Genomic DNA, 17,470 nt, shown 5'->3' on the forward strand with positions numbered 1-17,470 from the left:
ATAGTCTAATTTTATCCTTTAGTACTAGTTTGCTCAAATGATGCATAGATTTTAATAACTTAGTTTTCTACCTAATACAGGTTATTATTTGAAATGAACCCTCTTCAAAGGCATTCTTCTTCTATTGTTCTGTATTCTTAGCCATATGTTTCCAAATACACGATTCCAGAGCTTATTAAAAGCACAATTTTTTCCCCATCTTTAATCACATTATGCCTGCTACTGTACATCTTGCTTATGGTTTCTCATTAAGAGCAAGAGACTATGATAATGCTACAGGAAAGGAAAGAATGAAAACACTCACCAGAGAAGATATTCTTAAGTTAAAGTTCTATCTGCAGCACAAATTCACCTATGTTTGACACAAAAAATACTGTGGGAGTATTTCTCAATTGCCAGTTGCCTGCCTGCCTACCCCACTGGCTTTCTCAACACAGGGGCTGCTTATGCCACCATTACCTTGTGGAAGCTCCCAGTGCCAGGGGCTTGCATTCCATGACACAACTGAGGACTAACTGAATTTTAAAATTCTACTAAGTTGCCAAGTTAAGACTGATTTGAAGCACAGTAAATCTCCTGAGTTATACACAGAAACACAGTGCTCTTTCAGTAAGACACCCAGTTTGATCAAATTGTTAGAACTGTGAAAGAGAATATGTGTAACAACCATGACATATTTAAAATCTGCTATTGCCACTGTACAGAACACAATTTTCATTGCCCATCTTTATAATTATATACTGGTTGAACATGCCTGCACTAATAAGATACATAAACAATTTTTTATGCTGACTTTTGGTAGACTTGCTTATGTTCTTTCCTTCTCCTTTTTGTGTACTCACTATTTTGCAAAGTATCAGCAAGCCTGGATGAGTTTATACCTCGTCTTTATCACAACTGGACAGATTAAACCCATCTATTTTTGATTAGGTTATTTTTCCTACATAGAACATGTTTGCTTTTTTTTTTAAGTCATGATCCCTACAAACAAGATTGAGTAATATCAATAAACAAATTTAGCAAACACTACAAAGGCAACTTGCTTAAATTAGAAAAATAACACAGATGAGGTCTTGGGTTTCCAAGTTATTCAATATATGTCCTATAGTTATCAATTCGCCTTTGTGATTAGAGACATAACTATTAATTATGCTATCATTATCCAAGAAACATCAAACTTTGTCAGAAATTTTTCAGTTGCTAAGATAAGAAGGAAAATATATAATGAGAAAATTTATAACACAAAAGCTATTATCAACCAGCAATAATATATTTATTCTGCAAGGAAACTACACATCTACCATATGTATCAGCTAATTTCTTGAACTCCTACAGAATGAGTTTATATTATAAAGGTATTTGGCATTAGTTCTTTAAAACCTGATCAGAGATTAAAAAATTGCTTTCTCTTTGACCCCACCAACAAACATATCTGTAAATATTGCAAAAAAAAGTTACACTGCATTTTACTCACCCTCATCCTTCCATTTCTTATTGCTGGTCCATCTTCTGCTAACCTCAACACATACAAATCCATTTTATATTCCCTTCCTCCTCGAATACTAAACCCAAACCCTTTGGCTCCTTTTTCCAAATCAACGGTGAAATAATCAAAGTCCTGTACAGATAAATACAAAATGAAAGATAATTAACTACATGAACATTGTGGTATACATTCAAGAAAACTTTAAAATACAACTCGTCAAAAATGCATTGATCCAATTGATACAAACAAAGGGATCTTATGCACTGACAGATTTTGGCCATTTCTGAAAAGACACTGTAGCAAGATGTAAATGCCTAAGTCTAAAACACCCTGAAAGAGTATTTTACAGCAGTTACCTGGTACCAAAAACTCTCGAGATGGGTTCCATATTCACCCTCAATACTTTCATGGCACCCAGGTATAAATGTTTATGTCTATGCAGAAGTGTTAATTTGGCAAGAGAGTTAGAAGGCAGTTCCTGTATAAGCATCATTGCAAGTAAAAATTCGTAGGAGACATCTCCTAAATTCCAAGAAGTACCTAATGTGATCAGCAGGTTTGACTGCATGGAGTCACAAAGTACAGCAACTCTCATCACTTTGGTTAAATGTGTCCCTTGAGGAGGGGGTGGGAAGGAGGAGATTTGAGTTTTGCCCTTTGCCCTTTCTGTGTCTTCAGAGACTGAGATTCACCTTTGCAATTTTCCCTTGATGGGCCCAAACTACCACCTCTGTGCAGAGATCTGGGGGGGAAAATTGCTATTTATCTTCTGATCCATGGTCAGCCAAGAGTGCAAGAGCCGTGGGAGCAGCAGAAAAAAAGAGCAAGCTAGGGTTCTGTAGTCTAGTGATTAGAGAATTGGAGATGGTAAGAAACAGCCAGTCCAAGCATCTCTTTAGATGCTAAAAAGCATCTTATAGGGTATGCATACGGGCATAAGGATTTGCTATTTAGATACCAAAATGCATAATATTTTCACAGGGTTCTCTGGATCCCATTTTAGAATTTCACTATTTTTCTTAATATGGTATATGTGTCTGGCTTTGAAAATATGGACATAGAAATCATCTATACATGGTTCCAGCACATAGTGTTCAGAAGTTTACATTCTCTTTTTAATATTTTTGACCTCTGTTTGTCCTACATTTATGTAAGGAGAAAGGAAGATTTGTTTGAAAGTCTGGATTTTGATCTAAATCCTCAACCTTCACAGCTTTCAGTAAATATTTGTCATCATTGGAGTCTTGTCCAAGGTACCATAACTCTTGATCTAAGGTTTATTTGTTTGAATTTGTCAGATCATACCTGCTGTCAAATAAACTAGTTGAACAAGCTAGTTTCTACTCATCCAGACTATAACCAACAGAAACATAATTTTATCAGTCAGAATTTGCATTCATTTAGTTATTTATTCCAATTAGATAAAACAAGAACACTGTAGAAATGCAGTCTGACCTAAGTACACCCATTGTTTGATGACTATGTCCCTAGAAATGAAAAAATTCCTCTGCTCATGCAAAGGCAGTTTATGTCAGAATTTTTATTTTAACTCTCCAGTACCTTAAAAACAGAGTTTATTTTACATTATAGTCATACAATTATAAATGTAGTGTTATTTTACAGATTACACAGTTATTCATTAATTTTAATGGTTTGGAAATAACTTCCTCTACAGAGAAATAGTAACTCAGAGTAAAACCAACAAATGTGTCTTTTCCTTCTCTAATGTCATCTTCCTTACCAGCATACGTGACCTCTCCCCACACACCCTAATGCTTTCTGTTCAGGAGTGCGCCAAGTGTTTGGGTTTGTACCTGGGGCTGCCTGTACTCTGACAGAGGGTACTGCCTGGTGTCAGGAGAATGCTGCCTGTAATCCATCAGAGGTGGCTGCCTGTAGTCCAGAGGTGGTGGCTGCTGGTAATCCATCACTGGAGGATGCCTGTAGTCCAGCGGAGGCTGTCGGTAGTCCGTCGATGATTGCCTGTAGTCCGTAAACGGAGGTTGCCGGATGTCAGGTTTTACATCTTGTCTGGCTTTTACTTCTGACCTATAACTGAGAAAAGTAAAATGGCTTGGTTTCAGAAAGTTGCAAACCATTAGGAATATGCATTGCATGCAATATTGAGGAGGGAAAACAACCTGCCTAACTGCAAAATCGCACAAAACAAATTTTCACAGAGAAGTGAACCTCTCAGGGGTAAATAGTCAAGGCATCCAAAAACAGTGAGTATTTTTGAAACACGGGCATAAGCAATTTTCCCTCAGGTCATACTGTGCAATTTTCCAGTTTGTATCAGTGAGATCAGGATTAGACTCAAAGGGACAGGAACAGTAAAACATCTTGATTCCCACTTACCTTGCCTGTTTGGAAGATGGAATTGCATGTGAAAACATCCACTATACTCACTACAAAATAATTAACTGACTTTATAAAATGTTTTTTCCAGAATTAACATTTTTATAGAATAAATAGAACATCAGTGTGGTTTATGTCCATTTCACTGACATAAACTATTATTATTGTGAGCTTCTTAAGGTTAAAAGAAGACATTCTTCTTTTAAAACATACATTCTTTGTCCTAGCTGTTATCTTTTTAATGACAGACATTCTTTAATATAACACCTGTTAATATAGTGTGCATTATTATTATTATTATTATTCTACACTCCCTATAATACTATCTGGCAAAAAGTCTGTAGTAAGTCCTAAGTAGTTATTCACAGAAATAATAAAGGGTGAAAGTAAAATAAATTTGGTTAATGAAGAATTTAATAACAAGTAAAATATTGCTTTAACTGGTAACTGGTTATAGGGAAATGGGTCCTAAAATTTCAAAGACAATGTGATTTTCTGTGGTACAGCAACTAGTTGTTTAATTTACTCAGTTAGGAATTTCACTCACCACATGGGAATCAGTGCATAATGGTATTTCACACTTCAGGGTGAAGTAAAAAACATTTCTTATTGCAAACCTCCATACCTCAGCTATGTGGTAAGGCTAAGAGGCACAAAGGAAGTCTGGAACCTTTATAGCAAGGTAATTGTGTAATAGTAGTTTGGTTAAGATTTTAACAAAAATGTTCATATAGTGGATGTTTTTACATTCTTCCCTAGTTGCTGAAGGAAATACTTATTTCCTATACAGGTAATAGACATTTAAAACTCAGCTTTAATAATGGACTGGAAGTTTTCAGTCAACCAAGTGACCATGTATGTACATGGATACATGAAGATACAGAGACATATAAAGACTGTGGAAGGGATTTTGAAATGTACTTATTGATTAAAAGAAATTAATTAGAGCATTGTTTTGATTATGTTAATTTACATGTAAAAATAATCTGAATCTAAATGTTTCAAAATGTTTCAGATATGTTTCAAAATGTTGTTACTTTATTAATACAGTTACAGTAACATTATGGCAAATCTTCTTACTCAATAGTTTTAATAAGCTGAATGTCTAACCAGACACAAAAATATCTAAACTATTTCCCTTTGACTTCTCTGAGAAGATTAAAATAGCCTGCTGCCACGTGTTCTTTTAAAACCCGTACGTGGCATCTATAATAAGACCTGCATGTGTACATGCAATCCTCTTACTTTCTTTACTCAGTATCATGATCCTGTAAAAAGAAGACAGAGAACAAACAGGCTTACCATGATACTGAGCCTTATTAATGCTGGAAGTAAAAATACTAGTTAATATTCCTAGGAGTTTTAAATATTTTATAGTATTTTGGTACAGAAACAATATATGTGGCTATATAAACAAGCTGTAATCTAACTTATAAAACCTAGTGAAAAATAATACTATATGAACTAGCAATAATGGACCTTTTTCTGAAATAAGAGCCACCCTTAGGCAGGTTCCTAAGACACATATGACCACTGTTGTATTTTAGAAAATGAACCTTTTATGCACAGGTGGAGCCATTGCAACTTTTGTTGAATATGTAAACGGTGATACGACCAATTATAGCTTACACTTTTCAGTGGAACTTTAATTTATATAATTTTGCTGGTCCCACCTGAAAATTCCCAATTTAATTCTGACTTCCAACTGAGCAGAGACATTTGTGAAAGCTCTGTATTAAAGTTTATCAGAAACATATGTCTTCCAGGAGGTTATCACTTTCGGAAAAAGTACTCAATGCAATATAAGGCAAAGTAATTTTCCTAGTGTGACTAATAGAGAGAAGATAATTTTTGGGCAAGTGAAAGTACTACATCTGTTAAGCAAGGAGAATTAGAAGGCATAGTGTCTAAATCACAACTGAACTCAAGTATCTTCAGAAGCAAAAAGTTACAATCTGGTAACCAGCATCATTCGGGGAAGAGGGTCTTGATTGTGTGTGTTGGTTACTTAAGATTAGCATAAAGACAGTCAGTGTAATCAGCCTCATTTAACATGCTAAAAAGTAATCCAAAAACTAAACAGTGTTGATTGGAGGTCACACGAAGTTGTACCATCCCACAGCCTGAGTGTGCTTTTTATATAGACAGCTGGACAGAAATTTTCTATCCCCCTACCATTTAATTTCCATTACAGATAAATTTGCTAATGCATATGCATAAATTACACATGAGAATTGGCTGGCAAATGATACATCACAGATAAAACCTGCTATAAAAATATCTTCCTGACTCCAAAACTCTAATATACAAGTGGAAGAAAAAAAAAAAAGACATATAAGAAAATGAACAAACCTGTTTTCGTGTCCCTGTGGCTGGAGGGGCTGTGGAGGCGGTGGCTGGGTGACAGGGCTGTGCTGGGCAACGGGGCTCTGCTGTGCCAGGGGACTCTGCTGGGCCATGGGGCTGTGCTGCTGGGCCATGGGGCTCTGCTTCTCCGAGCTGGGGGCTGAGGCTGGGCTGTTCAGCTCTGCGTAATGGGAAGCTGGAGATTAAAGACCTGTCACAGTGCAGCATTTAATAAAGGGCAAAGGTAGACAATAATAATTTTTTTTCATATGCTACCTCTGCAAATTTATGCTTTGTTTCTTTTACTCTATTGGGTCATAATTAGATTTTGAGACATTTGAACCTAATGGTATCCTTTTGACAGTCTGTGGAATCTAAAATCTTGGTCACTTCTATAATTCTGGTTTATACCTTCATTATTTAAAAAACCCACCTGAACAAGGCAAATTGCTTCTATGTTTCACATTTTTTTTTAAAGTATAGAAATAATGATCATGGAATCCTAGAACCATAGAATCATAGAATAGTTTGGTTTGGAAAGGACCCTTAAAGGACATCTAGTTCAACTCCCCTGCAAAGAACAGGGACATTTTCAAGTAGACCAGGTTGCACAGAACTCTGTCCAACCTGGCCTTGAATTTTGCCAGGATGGGGCATCTACCACCTCTCTGGGAAATCTGTTCCAGTGTTTCATCACCCTCATCATAAAAAAAAAATCTCTTTCTTATATCTGTCTGAATCCACCCTATTTTAGTTCAAAACCTTACCCCTTGTCCTATGGCAACAGACCCTGCTAAAAAGTCTGTTCCCCTCTTTCTTACAAGCCCCCTTTAAGTACTGAAAGGCTGCAATAAGGTCTCTGTGAAACCTCCTCTTCTCCAGGCTGAACAACCCCAACTGTCTCAGCCTTTCCTCATAGGAAAGATGCTCCAACCCTTTGACCATTTTCATGACCCTCCTTTGGACTCATTCCAACATGTCCAGAGGACCCCAGAGCTGGATGCAGCACTCCAGCTGGGGTCTCACCAGAGTGGAGTAGAGAGGCAGAGTCACCTCCCTCAACCTTCTGGCAATCTGCATCTCTTCCTGTGATGCAGTTCAGGATACAATTGGTTCTCAGGCAGCAAGTGCACATTGCCAGCTCACATCCAGCTTTTCACCCCCCAGTACCCCTGAGTCTCTCTCCAGAGGACTGCTCTCAATCCCTTCATCCCCCAGCCTGTACTGATACTGGGGGCTGCTCCCAACACAGGTCTTGTCAAACTGCATGAGATTCCCATGGGTCCACTTAAGCTTGTCCAGGTACCTCTGGATGGTATCCCGCTCTTCAGTTGTATCAACCAAACCACTCGGTTTGGTGTTATCTGAAACTTGCTGAGGGTGCACTCGATTCCACAGTCTATGTCACTGACGAAGATATTAAACAGTGCTGGTCCCAGTATGGATCCCTGAGGGACACCACCAATCTCCATCAGGACACTGAGCTGCTGACGAGTACTCTCTGGATGTGACCATCTAACCAATTCTTCATCCCTCGAACAGTCCACCCATCAAATTAATCTCTCTCAAATTTAGAGAGAGTGATGTTGTGGGGTACTGTGTCAAAGATCTTACAGAAGTCCAGATAGATGAGATCCATAGCTCTTCCCTTGTCCATTGTTGTCCACTGATGTAGCCACTACATTGTAGAATGACACTAGATTGGTCAGGCAGGATTTACCCTTGGTGAAGCTGTACTGGCTGTCCTGAATCACCTTCCTGTTCTCCATCTGCTTTAGCACAGCTACTAGACATTTGAAATGCTTTTCATTAGAAAAAAACTTTTCATTGCGAGAGAATGAACAATTTTAGTGCTTTCACCACTGTTTGGGATGACAGACTTGTCACAAAAGGCAAAACACCTTTTGTGTTATAAACATTGTGTCCTTATGTTAGCTCCTGCTGTCTTTGAGCTCATCAAGAGTTTCCTGTCTTTTTAAATTTTGGGGACTGCAAACAGTAAAGCAGTAAAACCAATCTCAATAAATTCTGACTAACCATTTAAAGTGATTTTTATTTCACTGTACTGTGTCAAATGACCAAGGTTTCACACAGGAACACTGCAGAAAAACAGAATCCTTCTTTCCAAACAACATAAAATTCAAAAAGACAGAGAGATTGGTGTAGGGAATGTGGTCTTGTGGCCTTGTTACAAATAAAGGATGCCAATCTTCCTTCAGGCTTCCTGCTGCTCTTGGGGGAAGACACATTTGGCACTGAGCTCATATTAAATATATTTATTCCAACACACTGGTACAGTTCTGTTGTTCACCACTTACCTACTGAAAAAGTGTAAATGAGAGAGACTCCAGCCACAAGACGACTGAGTACTGCAGAAGTTCTGCATTATAAACAGCAAAGGCACACATTGCATTTTCTCATTCCTGCTTGCAACAGAATGAGGGAGGCCAGTGTGGTGTCGTGCAAAGCATCCAAAATGGACTTCTGTATGGTATGGCAGAGCCCCCCTAATGGCAATAGCTACACATGATCAGGATCTTGCCTAGTTTTACATTTCAATCTATTTTAATTATTTTATTTTAAAAATTTTAACATGTGAGTTTTTCCCTATGACTGCACATTTCTAATGGCTCTCTACTTACCTAATTGATGCTCATAATTATTTTACAAATTTTGGCTACTTTATTAAAAACATTTTCATTTTAGGATTAATTATCAAAAAAACGTATATTTGCACTTAAAACACTCCTCATGCAGGCATAAGCAATACTTGTCTGTGTAATTACTATGCTTAAGGCTGTAATTGCCCATTTTGCATCTGTGAATCTCTTTTGTATTGCAAGTTTCAGAGAGGAAGATTGGAAATGTTGTCCCTCGTTTCTACATTACTCTCATAACTATGGATGAAACAGTCATATCATGAGCTGCTTCTAAAACTGCTTTGCATTTATATGGTATTTTTCACCTGAAAGTATATTACAGAGGTATTAGATTTTTTTCCCAATTTTTATAAGCTGGGAAGCTAATATCAGAAGGCAAATGAGGTGTTCAGTGTCAAACAGTCACACAGAGAAGCCATGCCTTGGGCACAGATCATTTCTCACCACCAGCACCTAAGAACACACTGTAGCACCACAACTCAGATGCACTTCTGCTTTCTTTCTAATTTAATATCTATCTCTAACACTGAACTATTAATTATGTTATTTAACCTGGATACAGAGAGGCCTAAATAAACTGCATGTACTGTATGAAGCATCACACTTATTTGTAGATGCTTGCAAAGCTGACCTTCCGTAATTATACAGTTGCTAATTGATGTGAATTCTGAATTTGTGTACATTTGTGGTTTTCCCTTCACTGAATTCATTTAACAAAGCAGATGAGTTCCCTCAGTTGAAGTCCATGACCAGCATCAGACTATTTCCCTGTTCTGTTGCTGGATGCAGCAGCAGAAGATGAAGGTCGTCTAACTGGACCATGGATCATTAAGTAATTCCATTACTTGCTGTGTGACATTCCCAGCTGTACTGGTATTTGTTGCTGAGATATAAAGCCACAGTCTCATTAATATGGTACAATTCGTGCCGCAGTGTAGCACACTGTTAAACTAAAAAAAAGCCCTGAAATCCGCCCCAAACCCCATGGAACCAACATCAAAAGATCTTCACTGATTAGCTGTGGAGTAATGATCCGACTAATGAGTCTGTCCCCTTATCCTCACCCTCCAAATGAGATAATTTAGGGTTCAGTTTTTTCCTGCCCTGTGCATTTATAGTGATATATCACTACATGATATTGATAGAGGAAACTGCCAAATATGAACTCTTCCTTCACATCACTCTTTGTCACAGGTAGCTGGTAGCCTGGTGAATGCCATTGCAGTCTCTTTTGAATCACTTTGCCACACTTTGGCTTGGTTTTTGGCAAGATATAAGTGAACAAAGTTAAAACTTGGCTCTCTTATAGAGTGCTTTTCCAAAACACATTAACATCATTTCTCTCTTTCTCTCAGGTTTCTCCAGGTTTGCTTGAAATGCCCTTTTCATAACTCGGAGTCTTTTAAAGAATTCAGATCCTATTTGAGATAGTTCTAAGCCCATAATTTTGGTGTGCTGCACATTACAGCTGAGGAAGCAGAACAAAAGATGCTCTTTCAAGCAGTGACATAATTTAAGCTAATTGGAGGCTACTTAAAATTTTCTTCCTGTTTTTAAGGGCCATTGACTTACCCTCCTGAGGAATGATGCGAAGAGTTACACTGAGACCTGCATCTTTAATTAGCTTCACAATATCTGCATGAGGCATGTTAATAATAGACTGGCCATTCACAGCTAAGATCCGGTCTCCAACTTTAAGTTTTGCACAGCGATCCGCAGGACTTCCATCAATTATCCGCCCGATTTTATGGGGCACAGCTAGACAAGAAACAATAGTCACAGTTAACGTATGCTGAAAAAAATGGTGATGTTCACAGGCAAAAGGAAATGAGTTCATTTGGAAGAAAGTTCAATACGAATTAAAAAACGGCTTGTGTAAAAACGTGTAAGGATATAAATTCTTATGCAATGTCATTTGCATTAACGCTGTGTTTTTTCACTAAAAATTCAGAATCCAGCTGTGTATATATACATGGCATATATATATATATATATATATATATATATATATATATATATATATATTCTGAAGTCCAATATAAGTTTATAGTTCAGCTATTTTGCAAACCCGGCACGTAACAAGATAATAAACAGATCAGGAGAACAATAAGGCATTAAAACGGGAAAGGGGACAAGTTTGCACAATAAGTAGTAGTCATAAATTGCCTCCCACCTCCTAGTTCACAGAATTTCTTTATTTGTATGTTGCAAAAGAGGCACTACAGACATGATTTATTTTATATACAAATAGATGTAATTACTGAAAATGCCCAGGGTTCATGAAATTGTTCTCCTCCATTCAAATATGTTAACTGATAAATAGAAATAATACAGAAGATTTATTGAGATGTGCAGGTCTCTAACTAGATATGAATAATATATGAATAGAATTGAATTTATAGATAACTATGAGTACGTAGACGTACTACATCACATCTCAGCCCCTTCTCAAAACATTACAGAACAACTTTGCTTCTCCTTTTGTTCTTCTCTGTGGTTCTTCCTGTTTACTCCATCCATGCTCTTGTTCTGTCTTGTCCCTCATTTTCCACTGAATTTTCTAAATTTTCTTCTTGATTTTTCACCCAGTGTTTCTTTCCTATTATCCTCTGTTTTTTAACTAAATGCATATGCTATGGTTGACTCTTTTCTCTAGGCTCCCCAAAGAGCATGCCATTTTTCTTTCTTTCTACTACTCATAAATATGCTTATCACAGTTAAATTTGACTATATATTTGATTAGTATCCTAATGGTGTCTGAGCATCCCTCCCCAATCCCACACTTCAGCCTTGGCAAACTCAGCACAAAGCAATTCAGCCCCACTATCCACCTGCAACTGGTGTTTAAAAAGAGTTGTGTTTCATTTTTCAAAAATAATATATCCTTAAAATTTTATTATCTACAGAGAACTTGGAAAAGTGAAAGAAAAGATTGTTCAAACACTTTTTGGGAAATATGTAGGCTATCAATGCTCCTATAAACCAAAGCTCTAACAGGAGACGTGTTCAGAATACATTGCTGCAGAACAAATTTCTCAGCCCTCTGATAAACATTCTCAGAAGGTGATGGTGACTAACACAGATCGTACATCTCATATGAAGTCACAATACACATAGCTCAAAGTGACCTTTGTTTCTAGTATGGATGCAAGTGGTTTTACAGTGTTAAAAATTAATTTTCTGAGAACTGAAAGTATAAGTGAACACTCTGAAGTGCAAGGCATAATCAAACTGCATGCTTCTTTACCACTATAGTTGAGACAAGAATATGAATTAAATCTTGGCTTTTGTAATATGGACACAGTTAGTGTACTTCAGAAATGTCTTGTTGTTTAGGAAATAAGCACTTAACTTATGTCACAATGTCTAAATCTTTCTATGTTTTAAAATACACTAAATATGAATAGACCCACTTTCTAAAAAATTGTGTTTATTTTGCCCTCAATGCAGACGTATAACTGCCATGCATGTACATGAGTGAGTAAACAAGTAAAAGAGTAACCTGACACTGAAACAGTTTATATTCATACAAAACCTTTTTCGTCAAATCAATTCTTAAAGCATCACCAAGACTCATTTAAACTAACACTAAAATGTGTCTGTTTCTGGTACATGTAAAAAAAATCTGTCTGAAATTGCCATGTTTTTACTACATATCAGTGGAGATCTGAAAATGAGACCGTCTTATGTGAAAAAGTAAGAAATTTAGTAGTAAGAAAGAATATGAAGTATAGCGGAGATGCCATAGTTAAAACTTCCGTACTTGCCATTTCTACCCCAAAGGTGTTTTTGCTAGACTAAATATTTAAGTAGAGACATCATTTCAGTAGTGAGGGGCGTGGGAGGGTGGGGGGTGGGAAATCCAATTAATTTGCCAGAACAATTTCTGTTGGACTTCTTGTACCTGACAAGTGAATAGAGCAGATGTCTGTATGTTTGAGATGTCTGCTAAAATCAAAGCTGGAGGTGGAAGAGCCACGAGAGTCTAATTCTGATTCAAATCCTGAGAAAAAGGAAGGGAGGGAGAAAGAGAAGGACTTTGTGTTCTTTTCTTCTTCCCCTTAAGCCTAATGGTTTTTACCTTCCCGATAAAGGTACTCACTCTAAATATTCATGTTATGAAAGGATCAACAGTAGGTGAACATCAAAACAAAGCTTGTGTCTGTCAAGGTACCTTTTCTACTGCACTTTGGTATTTGAGGATTTAACGCTCCTCTTTTCAGGTTGTATTGGTGCCATGTGTTGTCATACAATCTTGCTGCAGAGTAGGGTGTGGAAAGCTTTTGCAGAAGGAATCTGAATCTCTAAATCTCTAAGGGATTCAAGGTGACACTGTTATGCTCTATCAGGGTTTTATGGGCAAATCCAGTGACTTACTAACGGGACTCATAGCCATCCAGCAGAAACTGGTTTATGTCCATTTCTAGATAATATGAAGAGAAGCTCCTCCCCTCCCAGTAATATCCTAGGAGTTTCTGGTCTCTGCATCTCTTCCCAGTGGAACTCTGCCTGAGAGCCTCCTAAGCCACAATATCCTGACTGCCATGGTCCCTGCTGCTTCCTTGGGAAGGGAGGATTTATTTAAGGCTTTATTTATAAGCATGAGTGCTTCTAAGGGATGCAGATTACATGATGTGCAGGTTGCTCAAAATAAAAGAGACCACATTAGAATATGTTGGGAAGCTTAATTTTTAAGGGCCTTTGGTGGTGAAATACTTACTTTGAATGGATAAGAAGGAACTACTCTCATAGAAGATTAATTAGCTAAAAGCTAATAACAAAGGTAGAAATCAACTGTGAATTTTCACAATGGAGAATTTTTATCATTCAGAATGGTCACATCTACAACAAGCATGGAAGAGCTGTAAAACTGTCAGTACCGAGTGCATTCAGTGAAGTGACAGACAAGATCTCATGAAAAGAAATGCAAGATGATGCACACAGGGAAAAAATAACCCTGCCTAAGCTTAAGCAGAGATGAGCCCTAAATTAATTATTATCACTCAAGAGACCTGGAAATGTGTTCCTACTTCTCTATAAACACAAAATCAGTAAAACAGTCAATAGGTCTTAAAGAGTTAGAAAAACAATAACAAATGAAACAAATTATTGTTAGTTACTAGTGTACACTTAAAGTACTGCTGATAGTTTCAGTATCCTCATCTCAAAAATCATAGCAATGAATTCACAAAGATTCAGAGAAAGGTACCAGGGCACAAAGAAGCAGAAAAGAGCCTCTGCTTAAAGGAATGAGCCTGCTATGTCCATGAACTCCCTATCTACAGCTTGGGAGAGAGAAGGTGGGGCAATGTTCTGGAGGGCCAGAATGAAAGGCTTCAGAAAGGGATTAGACCAATTCACAGGGGTGGACCCACTGCAGATTAAATCCAAAATTAATGTCTGTGAAAGCTGAGGAGATGTCTCGGGAAGGTGCTGTAGGCAATGTCCTCTCTGCCACTGGCCACAGCCCAGGGACAGTGAGGAGCTGCTTGGCTATTTGGTCTCTCCCAGGATGGCAGGTCTCTTCTTGGGAAGAAACCTCCCATGCCTGGCATTTAACTAGGGTTTTGTTGACATGTATTTTTTTCTTAAATAGTATCTTCAGTGCTTTATTTTATCTAAGGAGAGCATTTAATAATGTAATATAAAATAATGTAATGTAATGTAATAATTAAAGGAAATCCCAGATAACTTGACTGGTGGTAAATAATTCCACTTGTCCTTAAAAATTTTTCGAAATCTATTCATACCTCTTGTAAGAATTTGCCACAAGCTGTTCTCCAAAGGTACATTTTGAACAGTGGCAGCATATGCCTGGATTAGACTTTGCAAAGAATTTGATCCACTTATTTCAAAATACTGACTTACTTGATTTAAAAGTAATCTTTGCATTCAGAAAGTGGATAAGATCTGTTTTCAGAAATTTACTGATAACTACAAATTAACATTTTTCTCTATATTTTTTTCTTTGATAAAAGTCACCCACTTTTCCTCTCCATGAGTGAAATTAATATCCTTCCCACACCTTCATGTCACAAAAAAGAAAAAGTAAATTCTGTGGCGTTACACCTAAGGGTCCATATGCTTGGGTCAGCTGTACACAAACTTAGAGCAGTTGCTGAATACAGATACTGCTTCTAACACGGTGTATCACAGAGTCACAGAATGGTTGGGGTTGGAAGGGGCCTCTGGAGGTCACCTATTCCAGCCTCCCTGCTGAAGTAGGTTCACCCAGAGCAGGTTGCTGAGGATTGCATCCAGGCGGGTTTTGAATATCTCCAGAGAAGGAGACTTCACAGCCTCCCTGGGGAGCCTCTTCCAGTGCATGGTTACCCTCAGAGGAAAGAAGATTTTCAGAATGAACTTTGTTTTAGTTTGTGCCAATTGTCAATTGTCTGCTCCACCCTCTTGACACCTGCCCTTTATATACTTGTATGCAAAAATCTCCTCTCAGCCACCTCTTCTCAAGGCTGAACAGGCCCAGCTCCCTCAGCCTTTCCTCATAAGAGAGATACACCAATTCCCTAATCATCCTCCTAGCCCTCCACTGGACCTCCTCCAGTAATTGCATGACTTTCTTGTACTGAGAAGCCTGGAACCGGACACAGCACTGCAGGTGTGGCCTCACTAGGGCCGAGTAGAGGGGCAGGATCACCTCCCTCAACCTGCTGGCAATGCTCTTCGTAATACACCCCAAGGTACCATTGGCCTTCTTGCCCACGAGGGCACACTGCTGGCTCATGGGCTGATTGCTGTTCACCAGGACCCCCAGGTCCTTCTCTGCAGAGCTGCTTTCCAGCAGGTCAGCACCCAGCCTGTACTGCTGCCTGGGGTTATTCCCCCCCAGATGCAGGACCCTCCATTTGCTTGTTTGAACTTCATTAAAGTTCCTCTCCACTCAACTCTCCAGACTGAGAGTTGACTGAATGGCAGGTCTGACTGAGTGGCAGCACACCCTTCTAGTGGATCAGCCACTCCTCCTAATTTTGTAACATCAGCAAACTTGCTGAGGGTACACTCTGTCCCTTCACCCAGACCACTGAAAAATAGGTTAAACAAGACTGATATATCTATCAGCCTCTCACTTTTTGCAAATGAAAATAATTTCTCCTCATTTGAAAGACCTAAAAAAAAGAGAAAGCACTAAAAATCACTGATTCTAAGATGAAGTTACCAACAAATAATGCTTTTCTGATTTCATTTGAAAGACCTAAAAAAAAAAGAAAGAGCTAAAAATAGCTGATCCTAAGATGATGTTACAAAAAAAATAATGCTTTTCTGATCTACATCAATAATTTTTACTAATAATTATTATTTTACATATATTCGGTACTTTTAGACATAACTGGCGAGTCTGTAGAAAGCAACTTTCCTGTTTTTCCCTCTATATAGTATCTAAATATCAAAAAGTATCAGTCAGGGGTGAAAAAATTGAACCTCTGCTTTATTTATTAAACCCTCTGGCAGATAAATTTTTGCAATCTTTTCTAATGTTAACAGATACAGATAGTAAACCAAGCAAATGAGCCTTCCTGAGCCAGCTGTACTTTTCAATGTTATACAGCTAATCAAATGAATATTTATTATATTCTCAACTCTCTAAACATGCAAGAGTTTTCATTCAATCAGCAAGTTCCAGCATATCAGATTTTAATAGGAAGAATATATTAAATGGAAACATCTGTAATTTCATTGCTATTGAATAATCTAAAATTTGGAAAGCTTGAGTGTGGTGGACTTCTTATCAGGGTTAAAAAATATTTTCCTGATACTGATGGGCTGTTTTATGTGGCACTTATTTGGAAAATAGAATTCTGTGGCACACTGCATAGTTACAGATGAAAATAATCCCTTTTGTTTATAAGGTTAATGAATCTATGAATTGAAACATCCCACTGTGTTCTAATATGGAGCATATTTGCTTGCATAGCGAAGGCATAAGGATATAGGTGGGAAGGACTGCACATATCTTAGAAAGCTGAAGATCTATGAAAAAATTAATGTAACTTAAGTACTTTAATTCAATCTTCTCATGAAAGCAAAATGGGCCTTGTGGAATCATTAGAAAAACCCTGATTCCCTTGATGGGTTTCTGCTAAGAAAACTTGCAGTGTTTGTTCTTTGAACACACAAGAGCAGCACCTGTAGGTCCAAATGACCTATTCAGGAACATGCTGGAGGACAGAAATCATCTAGAGAAGGGAGTGAAGTGGTTAAGATTCTCCATGCTTTTTGTCCACAAAATATCGAATAGGCAATGGAGTATTTCATGCCTGCAAACTACAGAAATGTATTTTGATGATATTAAAAATCTCTTTCATTTCTTAAGGTTATTTCACTATGATTAACTGCTTATGTTGATTTGAAAAACTAAATCATGTAGCAATTTCTTTCTGCTCCAAGTTATACTATCAGTTTAACATGCTTAGAAAGTGTGCTTTTATAACTGAAGAGGCAGAAGAACAGCTCAAACTTGAATATCAAAGCTACATAGAAATGAGAATCCAGATTCCTTTCCCAAAAGTTGCAAATATCTTCCATGGGGGACTCACACTGTGGGTGGGTTTTCACTGCTTATGCTCCAAAGATGTCCTAGGTGGAGTAGACAGACATCCTAATT

General features: G+C 37.7%; 1 protein-coding gene across 14 annotated transcripts in view; it reads right to left on the bottom strand.

Annotated features, from left to right (window-relative positions):
* Window positions 1–17,470, bottom strand: part of MAGI2 (membrane associated guanylate kinase, WW and PDZ domain containing 2) — a 735,331-nt gene that overhangs the window by 39,774 nt on the left and 678,087 nt on the right. For all 14 annotated transcript variants that reach the window (XM_027679447.1, XM_027679440.1, XM_027679438.1 and 11 more), the window contains 4 exons: window positions 10,423–10,608; window positions 6,197–6,371; window positions 3,301–3,541; window positions 1,475–1,618 (listed from right to left, as the gene is read on the bottom strand). In XM_027679447.1, coding sequence (XP_027535248.1) covers window positions 1,475–1,618; window positions 3,301–3,541; window positions 6,197–6,371; window positions 10,423–10,608 — 746 coding nt within the window. The remainder of the gene's footprint in view (window positions 1–1,474; window positions 1,619–3,300; window positions 3,542–6,196; window positions 6,372–10,422; window positions 10,609–17,470) is intronic.

Source organism: Neopelma chrysocephalum, unplaced genomic scaffold, assembly GCF_003984885.1.
Source record: "Neopelma chrysocephalum unplaced genomic scaffold, ASM398488v2 Primary Assembly neopelma1_45, whole genome shotgun sequence".
Taxonomy (NCBI): Eukaryota; Metazoa; Chordata; class Aves; order Passeriformes; family Pipridae; genus Neopelma; species Neopelma chrysocephalum.